Here is a 24,993-nt window from a genome sequence, read left to right as displayed (position 1 = left end):
GAAGGAATTAAATAAAGAGAAATCCTTAAACACATAAGAAAATCAACATATTAAAATGTATTACTAATAGAATTCATGGCGCTCTTCTCTAAAAGTTTTCATAGCAGAAAATCCCCTTTTGGTGTGATGCCATCAGCTTTTGAGAACAGTGAAACTGGTGCGGTGACACTGATCATAAAGCAATAACGAAAGTAAAGCTCTTTCCTTGACATCGTATCGCCAGCTGCTTCTCACACAGCCATGTTTCTAAAGGCAATTTCGATGGCCTCCACCACCTTACCTTCTTCCACTCATTCACATTCAGCTCTTACCCCCTTTATTAAAGCTACTTACTTCTCTCTAAGGTTACGTGTAAGTTTCATGATGCCAAATCTATTGGCTAAATTTCAGTCTTCAATTTGCCTGACCTATCAAAAGAATTTGGTTCAGTTCACCATTTTTACCTTCCTGAAACTTTCTATTTTCGAATTCTTGTCACTGTATTTTTGTTTTCCTTCTTTTCTCTTTAGCCTCTCCCCAGTTATATGGAGCAACTCCTCCTTCTCTACCAACACTGAAATGTTTGCTTTCCACAGATTTCTATCCCAGGTCATCTTTTCTATGTTATCCTATTTATTGTTGGAGTTTTAAATACAACATTTCTCTTAATTTTCTATCTCCAGCCTGAACCCCCTTTCTGACATCCAGATCCTAATATCTAACTGCTTACTTGATATCTTAACGACTATTTCTCATGCTCCTCAAATGTAACAGATCTGAAATTGAAATATTGTTCTCTCATGCCCTCCTGGTGTCCTCTTGCTCCTTCAATCCTTTCCAGTGGAGTAAAATGACACATTCATGATCCTCCCATGTCTATAGACCACAACTCTAGGCATCATTCTTCACATTTCTTTCCCCCCTCAGACTTCAAATCTACTATATCGCAAGAAGTATGCAAGTAATAGTTCTTAATAAATCTGTCCACTTCTTCCTGTATTTTCACTGGTTGCAAACCCCTAATTGTTTGCCAACTTCCATCACTGCCCTTTTCCAAATAATTGTATCAATAGCAGCTCATGTGATCTTCTAACACAAATCTAATCATGCCATCTCTCAATAAAAACTCTTCAAGAGCTCCTCATTATACTTGGGGAATTTTTGCACAAATTTATGCAATTAGGTTTGGGTTTACTTTTCAGATTCTTCTCCTTACTCATTAAATAACACTGTGAGTGTAACCTTGTCACATCTTGAAAACTTTTTGTCATTCTGTGTCTCATTCCTTCACTGACATCAGTGGACTTAATTGATCACGGTTGAACATTAATTTTTTCCTGTCTCTGAAGTTTAGCAAAAGCACAATGAATTCTTGTTTTCTAAGGTGAACATTAATAACATACCAGGTGTAATTTAATGGAGATACTATACTTTCTACTCCATTGCTCCATTGCAGAAAAATATGTTGGTAAAAGACTAATCTCTAATATACAGTGCTTGTATTGCTTCATACTGATATTAATCCACTGAGACTGTATATAAAGTTTTCATAATGGTCTGTTCATGGTGCCATTATTTCTTCATATGCCAGGGGGGTTGAAGATGATCCCTAGTTTTATATCTCAGCTTCCTCTTTTACTAAGTAAATATATTTTGTGACATTTACTAAGATAAATGCCTCAACCATTATTCCACTAATATATGCCTCAATTTAAATATATTTTTAAAATTTGCCAGAAATGGTATCCTATAAAATATTCAGGTAAGTAAAAATATCCTGTTAACAAAACATGGGAAAATGTTGTTATTATAAATTTATGGCTACAAAATTCACAGCTCTAAACCTTTTAATAGTGTGTAATTCTTGTAATACCAACCTTTGAGTGAATTATTTTCTCTCCAGCTCTAGGGATTTAAGTTTGAAAACCTAAAAATAAATGCATGGACTTTCTTCAAATTTCACTAATAAATCCAGGACACTCTAGATGTGCTCATCTGCAGGACCACCAGACTTACTCATACTCTATTCCCAGTGTGTGAAAAGAATAGACTTAAGTCTCAGATTGTTTAATTTTCAATGGAAGATACGTAGCAGACTCATTTTAACAATAACAACAACTTTCTAAAAGAGAAGGTGATAGAAACAGAAGTGGCAGTTTTTGAGAAATTAAGGCACACTAGCCCAAACATTTTTTTCCTCCCAAAAAGAGAAATTCACTCAAAGTAGCTCATGTAAGGAGAAGATAATTATAAAGACACTATAAACAATTTCATGGACAGGTTAAGACCAGAAAAACAAGTGCAGCTGCTCTATAACTAGAAAGTCAGAAATTGAGACCACTCCCTTTGTCTTTCAGTCTCATCAGTCCTCTCATCACAGCTTCTTTCTGTTTATCCATATTAAACACGAGGCAACTAACTGTCATCTTGTACTGTATATTGGATCTTCCATTGAAAATAATCTCATCTTTTGTCTATCTTCTACTGACAAGAATCTTTTATTCTTTTGTTTAATAAGACAAAAGGTCGTTGTGGCTTATACAGATAAGATATGTGGTTTGTTCTTATACAGATTTAACAAATCTGTCTAATCCTGACAACACATGGCACTGGCCATTAAGCAACCAGTTGGCTGGCTTGCATCATGTGCCCACTCTTGGCACAGCTGACTGTTTCTGGGAATCTGAATGATTGTCATTATTCTACTTGATTTACATGGCTGTGTGTCCATAGGACATGATAAAGGAAAGGTTTCTGACCTACAAATAAGTACTTAAAGTGGTAAAAGTTCTAAGCTATTTTTGAGAAATTATGAGAGGATTAAGGAAATTCTCGCATTAATTGAAACCAGAGTAGATTTTGCCTCAATTTTATCTCACTCACTTTTTACAATAGTGGCTGAATATTTACTAACTGTACTAAAAAGACATTCATCTCCCAATATTTTAAACTGTATCAATATGTTAACTGTAAATAAATGTGATCAATAGAAAATGCATAATCTTAGAGATTCTTCAGACAGTAACAAGAAATATTCTACAACTGCCATTTCAATGATCCTATAGAATCATGCTCTTTTGTGTTTCTCCCTACCCCATCCCAGAAAAGAAACATGGTGACTTAAAAATGTCACCTTTAACAGTTTAGAAAAGCTTTTATAGATGTACAAACACCGTGAATTATTGAATATTTTCATTTACATATACTGAACAATAGGACTTCTTGTCCAGAGTAGACACTACTCTTCTGACACCCTCATTTATAAACTAGTATGATTCCCATTTCATATGAATTCAAAGTAGAAACATAATAAACAGAAGCTATTACAAGAAGGCCAAAATTTCAAGTAGTCTTGACACCGTATTATTCCTCTGAAATTTAGACATGATCCTGTAACTAAAAAGGAATGAGAATATTTTTCCTGAACAAAGGACAAAGCTTTGTTCTCAGCATGTATCAGATCAAAAAAATGAGGCATATAGTAAATGGAATTCCAACAGTCAGAAACTGTTCTTATACTTTTCAGTGTGTCTTTACAATGCAGAACACATAGAAAAACAAAGTCGTGGGTATTAATAATATGGGAAAATGGCAGAGACACTTAAAAGAAACAAAGATATGACACACAGTATAAAACATAAAAACATATTTTAATAAACTAAATATAAAGGAAATCTTGTAAAAGATCACAAAGCATTGATTAATTACACTTCATGATTACAGAGGAAAGTCATCTTTCTGAGTTATTTCAGTGCAGAACATTTAGAAATAACAAAGAGATTTCAATTCAGGCGTAAATGTCTAAAAGGCTCATTATTTTTCACTGACTGAAAAATAATTACTGGAGGTGTATAATTACATATGATATCTATATTTTCATGACCTGGACTATTTCAGTATTTGCACTAAAATTTAGATACCATTTTTAATATTTAAAACAGGAAAGACTCACAAGGCCAAATAATAACTTACTTTTTAAATAATAATTATTGAAATGTTTGCTCTTTCTATTCTTATCTCATAGCTATCTCCAAAATTATTCTAAGATTCTCTATATTCTATGAAAAAAGCAATAGATTAGTAAGCATAATTTAAGTGATTAAGCAACCACCATTTAAACTCTTAAAACATGTGATTTCTTTTGTCAGTAATGATGTTCCTCACTTTAGATTAGAATTTTGTTTTAACCCTGAGGTAAATATTTTGGTAAAATAGATTCTTCATCTTCTTCTAAGTTGAAGTATTCTGTAATCTTTCTGTTTGCTGCTTATTTTTTCAAATATATCTGTGTATTATGTAAACTGAGTCATAACTGGTACTCTGAGATATGAAAAAACACAGCCTGCTCTCATTTTGTCCTATTAAATTCCTTCCTTATTCTTTCCTGCAACTTCTCTAGTTTAATGCACTTTTAATCAACCTATCCTTAATTCTTCTCATTGCAAATTTCATTTTTTCTCCTCTCAGAACTATTAACCACATTAGATCCCCAAGGATATGGCAGTATCTTTAGATAAGAAGCCATACCTCTTAATTTTTTTTTTATATGGGAGTTTGATTGCTTCATCCATTAAGTTGTCCCCAAGTCAGTATGAGGCAATCAGTATAAGGCAGTTTTTCAATAACAACTCTCATCCTTGTATAAGCAACTATGACACTATTGATCAATGACCTAAGAATTAATATAACAACTGGCATGTATAAGACAATTACTATTTGTAATGAGACCTAAAAAAGGACTTCATCTGCATTTTCTCATTTAATCCCCAAAACAACTTCAAATAAAGGATATTTCCTTAGTGGAACAAATGTAGAACATTGGCTATGTTCAAAGATTGCAGTCAAAGCAAAAAGTTTCAAATCTTTAAGAACTTCAAGCTAGAGGGGAGAGATCTAAACCATGTTCCTCACCAACAATGTATACACATTCAGCATAAGGTGAGACAATCTGAATGCTAGTTCCACCCTTTCATGCTTTCTGTTCTTAGCAAATTAGTTATTGAACTTTCATCAGATGCATCAAATTATGTAAATAAAATTTTTAAAAAATATACGGGGTGGAGAAAAATCTGTGCTTTAATAAATAATTACTCTGTAATGAAAACAGCAGTTAAAATTAAATTTTAAAAATCATTAGTTTTAGAATAAAACAGGAATAATCTCTCTTGTGGACATTGGTGAGCAATATCTAGTTAAATACAAACCAGAAAATATGTGCTAAGTGGAATTTTCACCCATTGTGCATTATTTTTACCTTGTTTTAGAACTGGGTATTAAATTTTTCTTGCTTCCATTAAAAAACATGTTGGACACTCAACAGTTAATAAATCTCTGATGGTAATATACACTAATGCTGTCCAGCAGTACATTCTATCTACTAGAAATTTATCTTCCTAGGCAGGAAACAGCATTTACCATTTTACACTCTTATTATTATACATGACTTTTGGGGGGGAATAAAAGTTTTTAAATTAACGAATGAGTGATCTTCATGTAATTACTAGTTACGAAATCATGAGCAACTCACACTCTGGATCTCAGTGTTCTTTTCTCTAAATGAGGCAGTTGGACCAATTGACCCCCAATGTGCCATATTAAGATACTCTTTGCTGTTGTGGAGAATCATGCCCAAAGCAGACAGACAGACAGAGGGAGAGACCTGAGAGAGAGAGGTGAGGGGGACAGAGACAGAAAGAGGGAGCTCTCCGTTAAAAAAAAAAAATACTGGATTAATAAAAGCTAGAAGATTACTCATATCAAGAATATGAGCATGGGATAATGTCAAAAGACAACTCGTTGTTAGAAAAGTTTCATCATGTTGACCAAAAAGGAAGTAACTGAAGCGAGTGATAAATATTGTATGGAGAAGGACCCAAGGAGACGGTGAGGGGGTGGGGGGTGGTGGGGGAAATGCATGAGAGAAACAAGAATAATTGAAATGCTGCAAATATTGATTCATATGGCTCTTGCATTATTTACAATAGCAAGTGCAAAATATTGCTTGGTATCAAGTGAAATAAAAGCCATTTTCTGCCTAAACTGTTCAATCTAGAAGTTTGAAACAAACTATACCCCATTCTCTAACAAAATTGTTAAACTGAAATTACAAAAGAGGTAATCTGCTCAAAGTTTGAAAGACATGGTTGGTCCGTTTACAGCAGACCAGCAGAGCCACAGTTTTCAAGAATGTCAATGTGCAATAGTTAAAATATTAATATATTAAGGTATCATGGGCTCTAAACCTTTCTTGTCATTTTTCATTGACACAAATATACTTCTTATTTAACTTACTCAATAAAACAATCCCTAAAGCTTATTTAGGTAAAAATACACTAGCCAACAAAACCTAAATTACATTACCTAAAAAGTTCTGGAAAACTATGAGAAATTTATTTCTATTTAGCAAATTAAGAGAATTTCACTCAAAATACATTTTCTTGTTGCATTTCTCACCACTAACACTCCAGTGATATTAATACCTAAGTGAAGCTTTTTAAATTTTAAAAACAAGATTGTTATATCACTATGTAATTTGCAAATACTTTCGAAATACTTCAAAAAAAACTAAATAAAACTGCTTTCACATCCATTTGAAAATGTTAATCTACTTCTGCAACCAAGTTGACTGTTTTCCTTTGACCAAGTTAGTAAAGCGAGTGGAGTAGGGAGGTGGTGTTGGGAGCGCTTCTCTGCAAAGCCACCTCCCCGAGAAGCCGGGCAGCTACAGTCCACGCTACCACTTCACCAGGCTGGGTTTTGTCAGACCCGGCAGCTAAACGCGTGACGCTACAGATGAGCGGTTTTGCTGTGTTTATATAATGTTGAAAAAGATCATGTATAATTTTAAAACACACACATTGCTTTTAAACAGGTTGCAAAGTGATTTTAGAAACGACAGGACCCTGTCCTTGGTGCTCGGTCAAGTTCCAGCTCCTCAGAAGTTGCAGACACTGAGGGTGGCCCGCTGGCCAGAACTCAAAACGCGCTCCCTCTTCGTGGCATCCAGATGCCCCTCAGAGAAGTCATGGACAGAAGAACCCTCTGGGCTGCCCCGCGGCAGGATGAAAAGGGGAAGCCCTGTCTCAGGGACGCCCTGGCCTCGGTGCCTGAGCGCAGCAGTTGTCTAGCGACGGCCCGTGGTCTCCGCAGAGCCCCGTAGCCGTCCGGGCGGTCTGCGCCTCAAGCCCCTCCAAACGCGCGACTACCCACCTGGGGGCGCTGGGCCGCAGGGGGCCTGGGCCGGGCTCTCGAGCCCCCTGCCTGGCGCGGCAGGCAGCATTGTGGCGGCTGAAGCCAAGGACTCTCCCGGTCAGAGACTCCCCGCGATTCTCTCTTCCTTTGGCGATCGGCTCTCCCCAGCCCGCTTGCCACCGGGGCGGCTGTGGCCCGGTCTCAGGAAACGCAGCCCCAGGGTTCATGCCCGCGAGGCAGGGTCTCCGCTCCGCTGGGCGCCCAGAGGAAGTGAAACTGATCAGGGGCCTGCTTCTGCATCCCTTTTCAAAGGTTGCTTTGGTTTCTTATAACACTTCTGCTCCTGTCTCCTTCTTCACCTTTTCACCTAGGACATATTTAGCCCCCTCTTACTGTAGCTCTTCTTGTTCCTTTCTAGGTGTTCCATACTGCCATACTGCCCCCAATTCCAGGCAAACGTAGGGATACCAGAAGTGAACATTTGGTGAAAAGAGAGAATAATTACGTAGATGGATGGGTAGATACACAGATGACAGATACATGTATATAGAAATGAAGATAAAGATAATAGTGTAATTTTAAAAATATTTTTACTTTCTAGGCTAGGTTCATAAATTGAAAAGTGATTTAAAATCCCATATAAAATGTATTTCTTACTCCTGCTCCAATTCAGAAATAGACCCAGTAAAAAATTATTTCTGGCTCTAAATAGCCTCTCCAAACAAGTTTGTTTGCTTGTTTTAAAGATGGAGATATATCAAAGGAGTTATCCCAGAAACTTAAAACCAATGTCACTTCTCTCAAGCATATCTAAACTAGTCATCTGCCCTTTGAAGTTGAAGGTATTTTGTGAAGATCAATTTGGTAGTAATACATAGTTTAAATGTTCCTCTCCTCTTCTTATAAAAGGAAGGTTTGCTTTGAAACTTTCTCTCAGATGAAGTCTTTTTTAGGAATACTATAAATATCAAGTACTAAAGAAAATGCTATTTTTTCACATAAATGAACTTATTAGAACTTTATAACATAATGCAGAAAACTTGGAGAAGTATGTGAAATATCCAAAAAACTTTAAAACAATTATAGGTTGTATTGTACTTATCTGATTTCCAGTAGTTCCTTTACATCATTATTAATTTTATGTTGATTTGTGGAGCTTTGTATAATGGAACAAAAGATTTCATCTAATTTATGAAATATTATATTGAGAAAAATTGTTGTCTTCTATATATGCCTGTTAACTGAGAGACTTCAGCAGACATTTGGATTGCAGAGTTTGTTTATTCTTCAGTGTTTCAGAAACTCAATTCTTAGAAAAGTGTGTCTTAAACCCATTGGAGAAAAGAATGTCTTCATGGATGCATTTGCTGATATATATATTCCTGGCAAGAACTACTTTAATCAACATGAACACTCCAGCTGATGCTATCCAGTTTGGTGTCCAGAACTTCAAAGGCACCCATTTATGCACATAAAAACTTGTTAATAAAGACACTGTTCAGATAGGAACTTCTATCTGTCACACAGCCTTCTTGTATGAAGAGCCCTGGACTGGAAATCAGAAGGCTGCGGCTGCCATCTTGACTCGACTCCTCAGTATCTGGGTGTTTGGAGCAATTCTTAATATTTTTTAGCCTTGCATATCTCATCTAATTTATTCATTATTAATGAATAAATTAAAATTATTGTATTCGAGTTTCTGCTAGATATAAAATGTTATGACACAGTCTTCCAATAAAACTGTAGAAAATAAGATTTATATATGAAAATTAAGTATATTTTCAGAGGCTCATTCCACTATTTATGTCAAATGATGCCAGTAAATAGAAAAAAAAAAAAAGTAAAAACTCTGCTGAAAATTATGGACTGTTTTTTTAAAACAGTAAGATTATGTGTTAGAAGATCTTTAAAATCTTTCATTACTATTTAAAAATTATTCTAGCCTCATTTTTGTTTTGTTTTGAATAAGGAAATAGACATTGACTACCCCAATGGCTGATTTATTTATTCTTTTGTTTTACTGTCAACAACTACTTTTTTTTTTTTTTTGAAACGAAGTCTCACTCTGTTGTCCAGGCTGGAGTACAGTGTTATGATCTTGGCTCATTGTAACGTCTACCTCCTGGGTTCAAGTGACTCTCCTGCCTCAGCCTCTGGAGTAACTGGGATTACAGGTGCGCACCACAATGCCCAGCTAATTTTTTTTATTTTTAGTAGAAATGGGATTTCACCATGTTGGTCAGGCTGGTCTCAAACTCCTGACGTCGTGATCTGCCCACCTTGGCCTCATAAAGTGCTGGGATTACAAGCATGAGCCACTGCACCCGGCCATCAACCACTCTTTTTATTTTAAGTATTCTGCATGCTATGTTTTATGCACAAGTTTCACAATATTCGTGTCATTTGGTTCTCAAAACAAGGAAGTTTTAATGATATTTTACAAATGAGAAATTTGGTCTTTGGAAACTGTAAGTGGTAGAGCTGGAATTCAATTATAGATCTGACTTTATAGCCTGCCCTCTTAATTATAACTGGACCCCCTGCCCCACTTCCTTTTAAGATCACATAAGGCCCTTGCTAAAGATTACATGAACATCATAGGATAGATTATTCATACATACCCATTGTAAAAATTTTTTTGTTTCCCTACCCACTTTTTCACAGAGCTAAAAGCTCATACAATTAAACACAAATATCCTTAAAAATAGGTATGAACTGTACTTATAATTTATTACAATTGTGTTGCTATTTGGTTGAGGATATATAGATGTTCACACACACACACACACACACACACACACACACACAAGATAACCTAAGTCTACATGTTTTCTAACTTTGCTGGTACATTTATAAAAATATATTTCAGAAGACTTTTTTACTTATTTTGGTCTTGTTTCTGTGTCAAGCACATCTTTAATCACAGTTGACTTTATTTTTCCCCTGCTTTCTCCCTTCAGGAGATGATACCATCTGGAATGTTGGGTTATCTGTTGGTTCATATTTGTTCTCAGGGAAGAGGCACGTAGTAATTCTCACACCGAGAGGCTTTTTCAGGCAGAATGCCACCAGCAGTGTGTAATCGCAGGTTTCTGATTTTACCTCTGTTACAGAATGACAAAAAATGCTAGCCACAGTCGGTTTCTTGTTTCTCAATATATCAAACTCCTGGATCCATTGACTTCTTCCCTTGAATTATTTTTCCTAGCAGCATATTGGCAGCCTCAATATTATTACCCCATTCTGTGAAGATCATAAGAGCCTCACGCTGGCCCTGTGTTCCAATAAATGGGCAGCTAAAGCTGTTTGGTATTGCCCTGCACTTGCCATGGTTGATCTGTTGTGTCCTTGCACACTAGATGCTGTTGTGCATGCTATTGGCTTTATTTCTGCCTTTAGATTCTGGATATGTTTAAAGAACCGAACTAGTTCTTTTCTAAAGCAATAATCTATTGTAAAAGTGAAATAGAGGCTTCTTCATGGCTCTTTGTTAATTGGGGAGTTTTCCTCTTGACAGTCATGTCTGGACTTTTAGACACTGAATCATATTATTTCCCCAGGGTGTTACCACACTTCTTATTTACTTCCTCAAAACTAAAACAAATACCAGGAATGTCTGAAGGAATTTTTAGCAATAAGTTTTTGTGTGTGTGATTACTGGCAGACTTTATTTTCTTTTGCTTCCTCACATTTAATTGAATTAATACTAATCTGTATAGCAAGCCCCCCAAAGAGGTCCACATTCTAATTTGCAGAAACTGTGTATATATTTCTTTACATGGAAGGTGGAATTAAATTAAGGATCATGAGATGTGAAGATTATCTTGTATTAACCAGGTAGGCCCAGTGTAATCATAAGAGTCCTTATAAGATGGGGAGAGAAAAGTAAAAGTTGGAAGGGAGAAGTGACGAGAAAGCAGAGATTGTAGTAATTTGGAATATGGAGGAAGGGGCCACAAGCCAAGGAATATAGGTAGACTCCAGACTCTGAGAAAGGTGAAGAAATGAATTCTCCTGCAGAGCCTACAAAAGGAACCAGCCCTGTTGACATCTTGGCTTTTAGCCCATTGAGACTGATTTTGACTTATTACCTCCATAATTCTAAGACAATACATTTAGGTTGTTTTAAGCCACTAAATTGTAGTAATGTGTTTCAGCAGCAGCTAACTAACACACCACTTTATGGTGATAGGAAGCTAACACAAAATTCACAGTGACAAGTTGAGTTTGCAGGATGATTCATTAATAGGGTAAATCTTTCTGCATTATTCTATCTAAACATATATCAATGAATATTTAATTCCTTTCATCATTAATGTGCTAAATTCCCATAGAGAAATATTTCATTGATAATTGGTGACTGTGGTAGTTCTTTGATATTCCTTCCTGCATGGCTGTTTGCATTATGTACTTGCTTTTGTTCTCTAGTGATTGCATAAATCTGCTGATTCTTCTTTTTTCAATTATATTGAGTCTGCCTAGTAGAAGTAAGCAGGTTTTCTTCTTATACCATAGCACACACCCCCACCACTACCCCTCCAGTCAGACTCCCTGCCTGTGCTAACAAGCAAGCATGAGTTTGCTGGAAGGAAGCTTGCTCAGTAGATGTGACTTTTAACAGCCAATACTATAAAACACTTGAATGTCAAGAAAGATGAAATTCTCCATTTCTCTTTTTAGTTGTTTTTTGCTTCCATTTGTACCCTATAATTATTGATTTCATTGGAGTTTCAGCCCCACTCCTTACCTAACACAATAACACAGATCTCTCCATATCTAAACTTATTTGCTTCGTTCATCAACAGGATAAATAAAACAGCATTGCTCTTTATATTTTTATTATTTAATTGATTGATTTAAAAAGTTTAGTAAATACCTACTATATGCTGGGCACTGAGCATACAGTGATAATAAGATATACCCCTTGCTTCCAAAAATATCTTCCTTCTAGAAATTCTGCTTTAGTTTTTGTGGAAAATTGTGTAGGGTAAAATAACACTAAATAGTTCTATGATAATTGAAAAATACTTTTAGACCATTAGAAGAATCAAAAATATTCTTGTAACTATTGTGATTGTTAGAGCAGGTTCCATTATAAATAATTCATACTAACGAAACATTGAAATTGGAAGTGTTTGGAACCAGAAGATAGCAACAGGAAGTGGTTGGAGAAAAATTTCAACAGGAAGAGAGACAAAGATAATGTGTTTCAGTCAGTGATGTAACTACAGCTACGACTGTACTTAGGGCAGGTTCCCAGAACTGCACCCCTTGACATGATCTAAGAATTGGAATAGAATATAGAATATCTACATCACAATTTCATTTGGTAGTGAGTCACCTGTTAATAGTTTAGAAGACAAAAATGCAAACATTTATTTGAGGCAAGTGAAATTAGCTTATTTTCAAGTCATCATGAACTATGACCCGAAAAACAAAAGCTATTGCAGGCAATATCTGAAACACTCATTCAGAGAAAAAAAACACAGCATAATGAATGCTTTTCCAAAGCACTAAGAAAAGAAATACAAGCAGAAAGTGACATTTTTAGGGTGAAAATTCTCACTGAAAACAAATTACAGAAATGTTTGAGACACAAAGCCAATGCCAAGAAAATAGCATCTCCTGCAGATCTTCTGAATGCTTCTCTTGCTCCTTTCCTGTGGCTAGTTTAGAGTTCATTCCCCACCCTCTGAGGGACCAGCTGTGTGGTAGCAATTAGCCTTTTGAAGATGGCGCCTATGGAAAACTCCTGCTGCCCTAGTAAGCCATCATAAGACATCAGGATAGAGGGCTCTCAGTGGCTCAGGCTCTATACCCTGTTGCAAGACATTATGTAGAGTTCATGGATGCTGAGCCATTGAGGAATGCTGAATAAAATCTCAGGCCATCTCTATTGGGAACAATGAAAAGGACTTCTTCATAAAGGTCTTGGTACCAGAAACATGTATGTACGTGAAGGAAAGAGAAGACATTATTTAGGGGAGATGTCTTTCTGAGTCTAGGTCAAATGTACACAGAAGGATGTTTAAAATTACATTGAAGGATAAATAAGCGTTTAACTTACAAGTCCAGCTACCTCTCAGGTAGCTTGAATAGGTAAAAAAACAGAGAAATTGAAGGGTATAGTGAATTGTTTAGTCACTAGAAATGTGAGTGGGAGAGCACTTTGAAAAATTCTCCTGAGAGATCTAAAAACATATTTAATTTTATAAATGCCTTTGAAAATATTTGTATACATGGTGTTACATTTGTTTCCTGTTGAAAAAAATGTTGGAATAGACTAAAAATAATACTTAAAATAGAAAAAAATTTAGAAATTTAAGATTAAAAATGAAATTTTTTACTCTGTATTTACTGAGCATCTTCTATGTGCATAATATTCCAAAAATGGCATATCAAAGATGGACATTGTATCTATTAAAAAACATAATTTATAATGAAACCTTAACATTATAATCATTAGTAGAAATAATTAATAAAATTTCACTTAAAAAAAGTGAATCTCGATTTGTAGATCCAATGAATACTTGCCATGAAATTACACTACAATATTCAGAAAAAAGTAAATATTTAAAACAATTATGAGAAATTATTATGTATCCATTCTGGAATTAAATATTATTTACTATGTGCCATAGTTTTTAGAGTTTTTAAAATAAGACAAAAAAAACAGCAGTTTTAATAAGGTAATTGTAATAGAGTATTCCAATATTAGAGAAGGGATAATATGATAGAGAAGGCACTGGATTATACAGAGTATTTTGCAGGTTAGGGCAGGACAAATGGCAGTTATACTGGCCTTAGAATAACAGAAATGTTCCCTGTTCCTTACTGGGGAACAATTTAAACTAATTAAAATATAGTCACTTCAAATAATCTCAATTCAGGAAAAGACAAGTGCCCCTTCATACATCAAAACTCTTTTTACATTGAATTTTAACCTACACTAGTGTGTGTTTGTGCTTGTGTGTGTGTGTAATAAATTGTTAAATATATTATGTAGAACACTTTCATGCATGTTATTTTTAAAACATTTGCTATATGTACTATAATTACTGTAGTGCAATAGCAAGGGGTAATTATTTCTTCAGCCTTCTTCAAATTCTGAAGCAGAATGGACAAATACCAATTATATTGGGAGTTCTCTCCTTTTATGTCTTCTATCCTTTGTAAAAATGCTTGTTTTCAGTTACTAACTTACAGACTGCAATTTCTATGTTGTCTGTCACTTTTTTAAAAAATCAGAAATAGTACCTTAAGGGAGATAGGAAGAACCAACATGTGAGAAGTTTGTCATTTTTTTTGACCCTTTGCATAAGCACCTATTACTCAAGGATCAGGGTAATTCCTCCCACACAAATATAACCAGTGAGCATCCTCTTCTCAGGAGAAGGCCTAGCTACCTAATTCTCAAATAGACACAAAAGAGATCTCACTCTCTGATAGGTATCCAAATTAACTAGAATCATAGTAGAATTAAGTTTGAGACTTGTGGACACTTTTTGAATCTGAAATGAACTATTCAGATTAACCCGGATTTAAGCATTAGATGTTTACATTTGTCAGAAACGTAAAGGGTTACCTCCATGGGCTTAAGAGTGAATTTGCCTTTAAATCCAAGATTCTATGATCTGAGTGGAACTGACCTCCGTTCTGGTGACTTTCCTGTCCCTTGTCATTAATGATGCTTTTATGTAGCTTCTTTTTACTTGTTTAATATACTCCTCTTGTAATAAAGTATACGCCAAGCCCCTTGTGATAATTAATTTTAGAAGTCAACTTGACTGGATTAAGGAGTACCTACACAACTTGTAAAGCATGACTTATAGGTATGTATGTGACTAAGTTTCCAGAGGAGATTGGCATGTGAGTCTGTGGACTGAGTGGGGAAGATCTACGTTCAATGTGGGCAGGCACCATTCATTCAGCTGGGTACCCAGATAGAACAAAAAAAAAAGAAAAAAAGAAGGATTTTCTCTTTCCCTCTCCTGGGCCTAGGTCACTCTCTTCCTCCTGCCCTTGGACATCAGAACCCCAGGCTCTCTGGCCTTAAGACTCCAGGACTTACACCAGCAGCCCCTTCCCCACCAGGTTCTCAGGGCCTTGGTCTCAAACTGAGAATTACAACATCAGCTTCATCAGCTTCTCTGATTCTGAGACTTTCAGACTTCTGCTGAGTCATGCTACTAAAATTCCTGGTTCTGCAACTTACAGATAGCCTGCTGTAAGACTTCTCAGTTTTTATGATGAAATGAACCTATTCCCCTAATTAATTTCCTCTCATCTATCGATCACCTACCTACCTATCTATCCTATTTTATTGGTTCTGTCTTTCTGAGGAACACTGGCTAATACGGATTTTGGTACCAAAAGTGATCTAAAGCAACAGAATTTAAGAATGAGTTTCCTTTATTGGTTTCGGGGTTTCTGGAGTTGGCTCTCTAGTCTGATTAGACCTAAAAATGCTAAGGACTCTACTGTTAACAGTACAGAGAGAACTAATAGTCCATGGTATGAACTGTTTACAGAAATATAAAATATCTGGATTTGATACTCCTAATCAGCCACTTATAAGAGGCAAGGACTTGGTAACTATATACAGCACTTTTGAATATTTGTGGAAAATCAAGAATACAATTATTTTGGTTGATTGCTTCTAATGTTACTGGAAAGAAATGATGGGAAAAAAAAGATGAATTCATGTATTCAAGTTTCTGGCTCTAGTCCCATGTAAATAGCCTAAGAGTTTGTTAAGTGTGCCCTGATCCAGAATCTTCTCTCCTATAGTCATAGGTCTGAAATTGCTGAAAATCAGATCCAAGCCTTTGTCATTTGACTGACTGAATTAAAATGAAAGATGGGCTCTAAGCTTTACAGGATGTCTACTGTTAACATGTTGGGGAAGAACGGGATCCTGTATGTTGGGATGAGAATGTGTGGGAAGACCCTCATCAGGCTGAGGGCAATGAGATCCTATATTCTGATAAGTCTATTTTGCCAGCAGAAGTGGCCTCCCTAACCCAAGTGCCAGCAGCATCTCCATCCACAGTGGTGTTGGCCATTCCACCTGTGGGGAGTTTTAACCCTGCATTACCTGAAGAAATAGTAATGCCTCCCCTGAGTCAGTTGTCAAGCAAGACGATGCTGATTCTCCTCACGACCCACCCTCACCACCCTTATTTGCTTCTGAACTTGTACCTGAAGTCAAATCCTAGCAGGACCTTAATGTGAGGTACAAAGTGTGGCCCATGAGGAGCTAAACCATACCCCAAAAGCACTACCTGAGTTTTTTTATTTATATAAGCAGAAATCCAGGGAATATGTGTGTATAATAAACTCAAGGAATAATAGTGGAAGGAACATAAAGTTGGATCAGGCTGAATTTGTTGATATGGGCCCACTAGACACAGAGATTGCATTCAATGTTGCAGCTTGGGAAATGAGGAAAGGTGCTAAGAGTTTGTTTGGTTGGCTAAGACATGGATCAAGATGGTCCACTATGAGCCAGTTGAAAATGTTCAATGTCTCTTCATTTAATGTACAGGAAAGGACTCAAAGGCTTAGGAAGATTGGAAGACTAGAATGTACCTGTCACTTACAACCTACTCACCCACACTGGGAGAGTCCTGAAGACATGTCTTTCAACAATACTTTGAGAAATAGATTTATGAGGGGAATCACAATATCCCTGAAGAGCTCTGTGATTGCCCTTTTCTGTAAGCCAGATCTTACAGTGGGTACCACAGTCACTCAATTGGAAAACTTAAATACAATGGCAGTAATCAAATCCCAGAGTGGCAGGGGCCAAGTGGCAACACTCAACCCAAAGGCAAGGTAGATGTTGTTACCATAATGGAAAGCAGAGGCAAAGCAACAATTCAAATAGTCTGACTCTCACTGTGGAGTTGGCTAGTTAGCTATTATTCTCCTAGAAGTGAAATAGATAGAAAAACTCTTGAATTCTTACTTATGTGTATGAGCAGAAAACTTTCACGTCAAGGGAACACAAGCCAAACGGGAATCATAAAAACAGAGAATTACAGCCCCTCAATCAGTTCCAAGACTTAAGCCAATTTACTGACCCCAAACTCTCTGAATGGAGAAGCCACGTCCCCTCCAAGAAAGACCCAATAATTACAAAAAACCTTTTATACGATTAATCTTTCTTCTGCCCTTCCCCAGAGGGACCTATAGCCTTTTACCATGGTAACTGCATTGGGAAAATGAAAATAATTGGACCTTTTGAGGACTGCTGGACACTGCTCTGAATTGACATTGATTCAGAAGAACTTATGTGTCACTGTGGCCCTCTAGTTAGAGTAGGGTTGTTTGGAGGTCAGGTGATCAGTGGAGTTTTAGCTCCGTTTCATCTCACAGTGGGTCCCCAAAAATCAAGCTATGATTATTTCCCCAGTTCCAGATGCATAATTGAAACAGACACACTTAGCAGCTGGCAGAATACCTACATTGGTTCTCTGAGCTGTTTGGTGAGGGCTACTATGGTGGAAAAGGCCAAATGGAAGACATTAGAGCTGCCTCTACCTAGGACACAGTAAATCAAAAATGATACCGTGTCCCTGGATGGGTGGCAGAGAATTGTGTCACCATCAAAAAGTTGAAAGATGCAGGGTTGGTGATCGAACCACATCCCCGTTAAATTATCCTATTTCACTTGGCCAGAAGAAAGACGGATCCTGGAGAATGACAGTGGTTTATCATATGTTTCATCAGTGGTGACTCAAATTGCAGCTCTATCAGATGTTGTTTCTTTGCCTAGGTGAATTAACACATCGCCTGCCTCATGGAATATAGCTATTGATCAGGCAAATGCCTTTTCCCCCATACCTGTCTATAAGGCCCACCAGAAACAATTTTCTTTCAACTGTCAGGGCCAGAAATATACCTTTGCTGTCCTACCTCAGGAGCATATCGGCTCTGTAGTTCTAAATCACACTTTAGTTTGCAGGGATCCTGATTGCCTTCTGCTTCCACAGATATCACACTGGCCTCTTGCATTGATGACATTATGCTGATTGGGCCCAGTGAGAACAAAGCAGCAACTACTCTGGACTTATTGGTGACATCCGTGTGTTTAGCTGGAATATAAATCCAACTACAGTTTATAGGTTTCCTGCCCTAGTGAAATTTCTGGTGATCCAATGGTATAGCACATGTTGAGTTAGCCCTTCTAAGGTGAAAGATAAGTTGTTGCATCAGACCCCTCTTACAACCAAGAAAAAGACACTATGCCCAGCAAGCATATTTAGATTTTTTTTTTTTTTTTTTTTTTTTTTTTTTAGGCAGCACCTTCCCTATTTCTGTTTGTTACTACTGCCCACCTACTTAGTGACTCAAAAAGCTGCTAGTTTTGAGTAGAGTCCATAAATAAAAGAAGGCTCTTCCACAGGTTCAGGCTGCTGTGCAAGGTTCTCTGTCACTTGGCCTGTATAATTTATCAGTTTCAATGGTACTTGAGGTGTCAGTGGCAGATAGGGATGCTGGCTGGAAACTTTGGCAGGCTCTCATAGGTAAATCACAGGGAAGGTCTTTAGGATTTTGGGCACAAGGCCCTGCCATCATCTGCAGATTGCTACTCTCTTTTTGAGGGACAGCTCTTGGCCTGCTCTAAGTCCTTAATATAAACGGAACACTTGACCATGGGTTGCTAAGCTACCATACAGTTTGAGCTGCCTATCATAAACTGGGTATTATCTGACCCATCAATCCATAAAGTTGGGCATGCACAGGAGTACTACATTATCAAGTGGAAGTGGTATATGTATATGACTGGTACCGAGTAGGTCCTGAAGGCCCAGTAAGTCATGTGAAGAAGTGGCCCAATTGTCCACAATTTCTTCTGTTATGCTGCCTTCTCTCTCCCAGACTGCAACTTTAGCCTCATGGAACCTATTCTATGATCACTTGGCAGAGAAAAAGACTAGGGCCTAATTTACGTAATATCCAGGCACCACTGGAAAGTGGAGAGCTGCAGCACTACAGCCCCTTTCTAGAACATCCCTGAAGGAGAGTGTTAAAAGGATATCTTCTCTGTAAACAGAACTTTGAGCAGTATACATGCTTGTGTACTTTGCCTGGAAGGAGAAACGGCCAGACATGCAATTATATACTGATTTGTGGGCAATAGCCAATGGTGTGACCAGATGATCAGAGACTTGAAGGAACATGTCTGGAAAACTGGTAGCAAAGACATTTGGGGAATACTAGGTAGATAGACTTCTCTGAATTGGCAAAACATGCTAAGATATTTCTGTCTCATGTGAACCCTAGAGGAGGACTTTAATAACCGAGTGGGTAGGATGATGGGTTCTGTGGATACCTATCAGCCTCTTTCCACAGCCATTCCTGTCATCGCCCAGTGGGATCATCAATAAAGTGGCCATTGTGGCAGGGATGGAAATTATGCATGGGTTCAGCCACATGGACTTCCATTCACCAAGGCCAACCTGGCTATGACCACCTGTTAGTGTTTGATCTGCCAGCAGCAGAGGTCAACACTGAATTTCCTATATGGTATCATTCACTGGGGTGATCACCTACCCATCTGGTGGCAGATCGATTGTATTGAACCACTTCCATGAAGGAAGGAGTAGCATTTTGTCCTTAATGAAATAGACACTTACTCAAGATAGGGATTTTCCTTCCCTGTATAAAAGGCTTCTGGAAAAACTACCATTCATGGACCTAAAGAATGCCTTCTGTACTACTGTGCTATTGTGCAGAACATTACTTCTAACAAAGAAACTCACTTTGCAGCCAAAAGAAAGTGTGGCATGAGCTCATGTACATAGAATTCACTAATCTTACTAAGTTTCCTGTAATCCTGAAGCAGCTGGCTTAATAGAATGGTGGGATAGCCTTTTGAACTCACATTTAAAGTGCCAGCTAGGTGAGAGTCTTTTGCAGGACTGGGGCAACATCCTCCAGAAATCTGTATATTCTCTAATAAGCATCCTATGTATGGCACTGTTTCTTCCATATTCAGGATTTATGGGTCTGGGAGTCAAGGGGTGGAAACGGGAATAGTACTACTACTTACCCTTACCATTAACGACCCAAAAGCAAAATTTTTGCTGCCTGTTCCTACAACTCTATGCTCTGCTGGCCTAGAAATCTTAGCTCCAGAGAGAGAAATGCTGCCCCAGAAGATACAACAATGAATACATTGTCTGAAAGTTAAGACTGACACCTGGTCAACTAGAGTTCCTCATGCATCTGAGTCAACAGGCTAAGAAGGGAGTTACAGTACTGGTTAGGGTGCCTGATCCAGATTACCCAGGGGAAATTGGACTACTACTGCAGAATGGTAAGAAAGGGTATGTTTGGAATACGGATGATCTCTTAGAGTATCTCTAATTATTACCATACCCTATGATGAAAGTTAATAGGAAATTATGACAACCCAATCCAGGCAGGACTACAACTGGTCCAGACACTTCAGTGATGAAGATTTGGGTTGCCCTACCAGGTAAAGAACTATGACCAGTTGAGAAGTTTGCTGAAGGCAAAAGGAATACAGAATGGGTAGTGAAAAAAGGTAGTTATAAATACAAACCATGACCATGTGACCAGATATAGAAATAAAAACTGTGTCATGAGTAGTTTCTTCCATATTTTGTTAAAAATACATTTGTGTGTATATAGACATGTATTAAATGTATCAGTCAGAGTTCTCTAGGGGCACAGAACTAATAAGGAGTTTACTAAGTTGTATTGACTCGCACAATCACAAGGCGACGTCCTATAATAGGCCATCTGCAAGCTAGGATCAAGGAAGCCAGTCCACATCCCAAAAGCTCAGAAGTAAGGAAGACAACAGTACTTCAGTCTGTGATCAAAGGTCCAGGACTCCCTAAGCTTAAGAACTTGGAGTCTGATGTTTGAGGGCAGGAAACATCCAGCATGGAGAAAGATGTGGGCCAAAGACTCAGCCAGTCTAGCCTATTCTTCTGCCTACTTTTATTCTAGCCACACTGGCAGATGATTAGATTGTGCCCACTCAGATTGAAGGTGGGTCGGCCTCTCCAAGTCCACTGACTCAAATGTTACTTTCCTTTGGCAACACCCTCGCAGAAACACTCAGGAACAATACTTCGCATCATTCAATCCAATCAAGTTGACACTCAATATTAACCATCATATTAAGCAAATATGTTTGGTTTTATTCCTCTCATTTCTTTATCATGTAATGTAAAATATGTTGATTTAATATCAGTATTTATATATAGTAATGTATTGCTTAAAAACTGGGATATGTTCTGAGAAATGTGTCCTTGTATGATTTTGTAATTGTGTGAACATCACAGAGTGTACTTACACAAACCTACACAGCATAGCCTACTATATTCCTAGGCTATATGATATAGCCTATTACTCCTAGGCTATGAACATATATAGCATGTTACCGTACTGAATACTGCAGGCAATTGTAACAAAATGATAAATATTTGTGTATCTAAACATATATAATTATAGAAATGGTATTATAATCTTACATGACCACTATCATATATGTCGCTCATTGTTGGCCACAACCTCATTTCCTATACATGACTGTACTGTTAATTTTACTTTATAGTATTTAAGTTATTGCATATCAGGAGAAGAGTAAACATCACCCAGAGACCCAATCTTCTCTTCTGGGGAAGGGAGTAAAGCAAATTGTTTAAGCTTAAAAACAGAAGAGGTAATTAAATATCATTAGGGAGCCTTCTGAGAGCAAAGTAGGTTTTGGAGTTTGCTGCTTTATGTTAGGGATTATTTCCATACAGAGACAGATTCCACAGAGAGGCAATAATAGGCACATTATTTCCATAGAAAGATAACGGTGGGTAGAATGAGAAAATGGCTGCGAGTTACCTCTAAAATTTGGACTTTCATTATTTAAGTAGCTTCAGTTGTTGTGGGGTTGTTTAAGGTTTTATCAGAAGTCATGTAAGAGTATGAATTTTTGTATGCACATGATAGCCATTTTGAAGTAGCTTACGTAAAGTGGGGTATTTTAATAGACTTAATAATGAGATATGTAACTAATCTATGAAAAAAGAATGATGTACCTGGCCCTTGGGGAAACAGAAATAAAAATTCTTCCTCTACTTTTTTTTTTCTTCTTCTATAAAAATTCCCTCAAAAAGTTTAAAACATGTTTAAACTGAGGCAAACCAAGTAACATTAGAAGTTGTTTTATCTGGTATCAAATTAAAAAAAATAATTAGGCAGAAATGTTTATAGCAGCATTATTTTTATAGTCAAAAAGTGGAAACAACTCAAATGTCTATCAATTTATGAATGGATAGACAAATTGTGATACAACCATACAATAAATGTATTCATCAATGAAAAAGAATGAAGTATAGTACTGATACCTGCTACAACATGAAAATGTTACACCAAGTAAAAGAGTTATAAAATATTACATAAAAGAGCCTGAGTGCTTTACTCACACCTCCAGCATACCACTGCTGCCCTAGTGAGAAGAGGTCATACCAACAGCAAGAATTGAGCTGCAAATGGAGACCCTACATAGAGCCTTGACCCTCTGAAGAAAACAACCAGAAATGAAGCCAACTAACTATACCAAAATTATAGCACAGTTCAAAGAACACCAATCATTTTAGGTGAGAAAAGATCAGAGCAAGAACTCTGGTAACTCAAAAAGCCAGAGTGTCCCCTTCCCTACAAATGAATTCATTAACTCCCCAGCAATGATTCTTAATTAGTCAGAAATGACTAAAATAAGAGACAGAATTCAGAATCTGGATGGCAAGTAAACTCATTGAGATTCAGGAGAAAGTTAAAACCTAATCAGGTGTGTTATTCTGTTTTCACACTGCTGATAAAGACATGCCCTAAACTGGGAAGAAAAAGAGGTTTAATGAACTTACAGTTCCACATGACTCGGGAGGCCTCATGACCATGGTGGAAGGCAAGGAGAGCAAGTCACATCTTACATAGATGGCAGTAGGCAAAGAGAGCTTGTTCGGAGAAAACTCCCCCCATTAAAACCATCATATCTCATGATACCCACTCACCACCATAGGAACAGCACAGGAAAAAACCACCCCCATGATTCAACCACCTCCCAAGGGGTTCTTCCTACAACACATGGGAATCCAAGATGAGATTTGGGTGGGGATACAGCCAAATTATACCATCAAGGAATCTAAGGACTCCAGTAAAATGATCCAATAGGAGAAGGACAAAAGAGCCATTTTAAGAAAGAACAAAAATGACCTTTTGGAACTAAAAACCTAAATACAAGAATTCCATCATATAATTGGAAGTATTAACAGCAGAATAGACCAAACTGAGAAAATAATCTCTGAGCTTGGAGATCAGTTCTTCAAATAAACTCAAACAATAATTAAGAAAAAATAATTTTTAAAAGTGAGCACAACCTTGAAGAAATATGAGATTATGAAGGGACCAAATCTATGACTCAATGACATTCCTGAGAAAGAGAGAGAACAAACAAATCAGAAATACATGTTTAAAAATATAGTCCACAAAAATTTCCCTAATTTTGCTAGAGAAGTGGGCATGCAAATAAAAAAAATACCAGTAAGAGAACACTGGCAAGATCCTATACAAAATGATCATCCCCAAGGCACACAGTCATCAGATTCACCAAAGGTAAATGCAAAAGGAAAAAACAAACTGAAATGCAGCTAGAGAGAAGAGCCAAGTCACACCCAAAGGGAACCTCATCAGAATAGTGGCAGAACTTTCAGCAGAAACCTTACAAGCCGGAAGAAATTAGAAGCCTATTCTCAGCACCCTTAAAGAGCACAAGTTCCAAGCAAGAATTTCATATTCCACAAAACCAAGCTTCATAAGTAATGGAGAAATAAAATTCTTCTCAGACAAACAAATGCTCAGGGAAGACATTTTATCTAGACCGTCCTTACAAGAAATCTTTACAGAAGTATTAAACATGGAACTGAAAAAATGACACTGGCTACAAAAACACACCAAAGCACATAATCCACAAGCACTATAAAGCAGTCACATAATCAAGTCTATACAATAGACAGCTAACAATAAGATGACAAGATCAAAATCTCACTTATCAATACTAACCCTGAATGTAAATGGGCTAAACACCCGACTTAAAAGACTTAGAGTAACAATCTGTATAGAAAGTCAAGACCCAACTATCTGCTGTCTTAAAGAGACCCATCTCACATGTAATGATACCATACACTCAAAAGTAAATGGATGAAGTAAGCTTCACCATGTAAATGAAAATAAAAAAAAAAACAAAAGCATGGATCACTAATCTTATTAGATAAGACTTATTTTAAACAAACAAAAATTAAGAGACAGCATGTAATGATAAAGTTTACAATACAACATGTACACTTAGTTAAGTGTAACTATATATGAACTAAATATATATGCACTCCAAATATATATGCACTCAACATTGGAGCACCTAGATTCATTTAAAAAAGTGCTTGGCCTATGAAAAGACTTAGACAAGTGCACAATAGCAGTGGGAGACTGGAACACCCCACTGAGTGTAAAACAAATTGAGGCATAAAACTAACAAATTCTGCACTTAAACTCAATACTTGATCAATTGGACCTAAAAGGCATCTATAGAAAACTCCACCGAACAACCCTAAAATATATATTATTTTCATCTGCACATGAAATATATTGTAAGATGGAGCACATGCTTGGTCATAAAGCAAGTCTCAATAAATTCAAAAAGTTGAAATCATACCAAGCATACTTTTGGGCCACAATGCAATAGAAATAGAAATAAATATTAGGAAAATCTCTCAAAACTATATAAAT

At 37.0% G+C, this 24,993-nt stretch overlaps 1 protein-coding gene across 4 annotated transcripts in view; it reads right to left on the bottom strand.

The window, feature by feature from the left end:
• Nucleotides 1–7,444, bottom strand: part of BANK1 (B cell scaffold protein with ankyrin repeats 1) — a 311,287-nt gene extending 303,843 nt beyond the window's left edge. For all 4 annotated transcript variants that reach the window (XM_074396501.1, XM_074396502.1, XM_074396504.1 and 1 more), the window contains exon 1: nucleotides 7,189–7,444. In XM_074396501.1, the coding sequence (XP_074252602.1) occupies nucleotides 7,189–7,258 (70 nt within the window). In that variant the 5' untranslated portion in view covers nucleotides 7,259–7,444. The remainder of the gene's footprint in view (nucleotides 1–7,188) is intronic.
• Nucleotides 7,445–24,993: the final 17,549 nt, after the last annotated feature.

This window comes from Saimiri boliviensis, chromosome 3, assembly GCF_048565385.1.
Source record: "Saimiri boliviensis isolate mSaiBol1 chromosome 3, mSaiBol1.pri, whole genome shotgun sequence".
NCBI classification, from domain to species: Eukaryota; Metazoa; Chordata; class Mammalia; order Primates; family Cebidae; genus Saimiri; species Saimiri boliviensis.
This window is presented reverse-complemented; position numbering and strand designations above follow the sequence as displayed.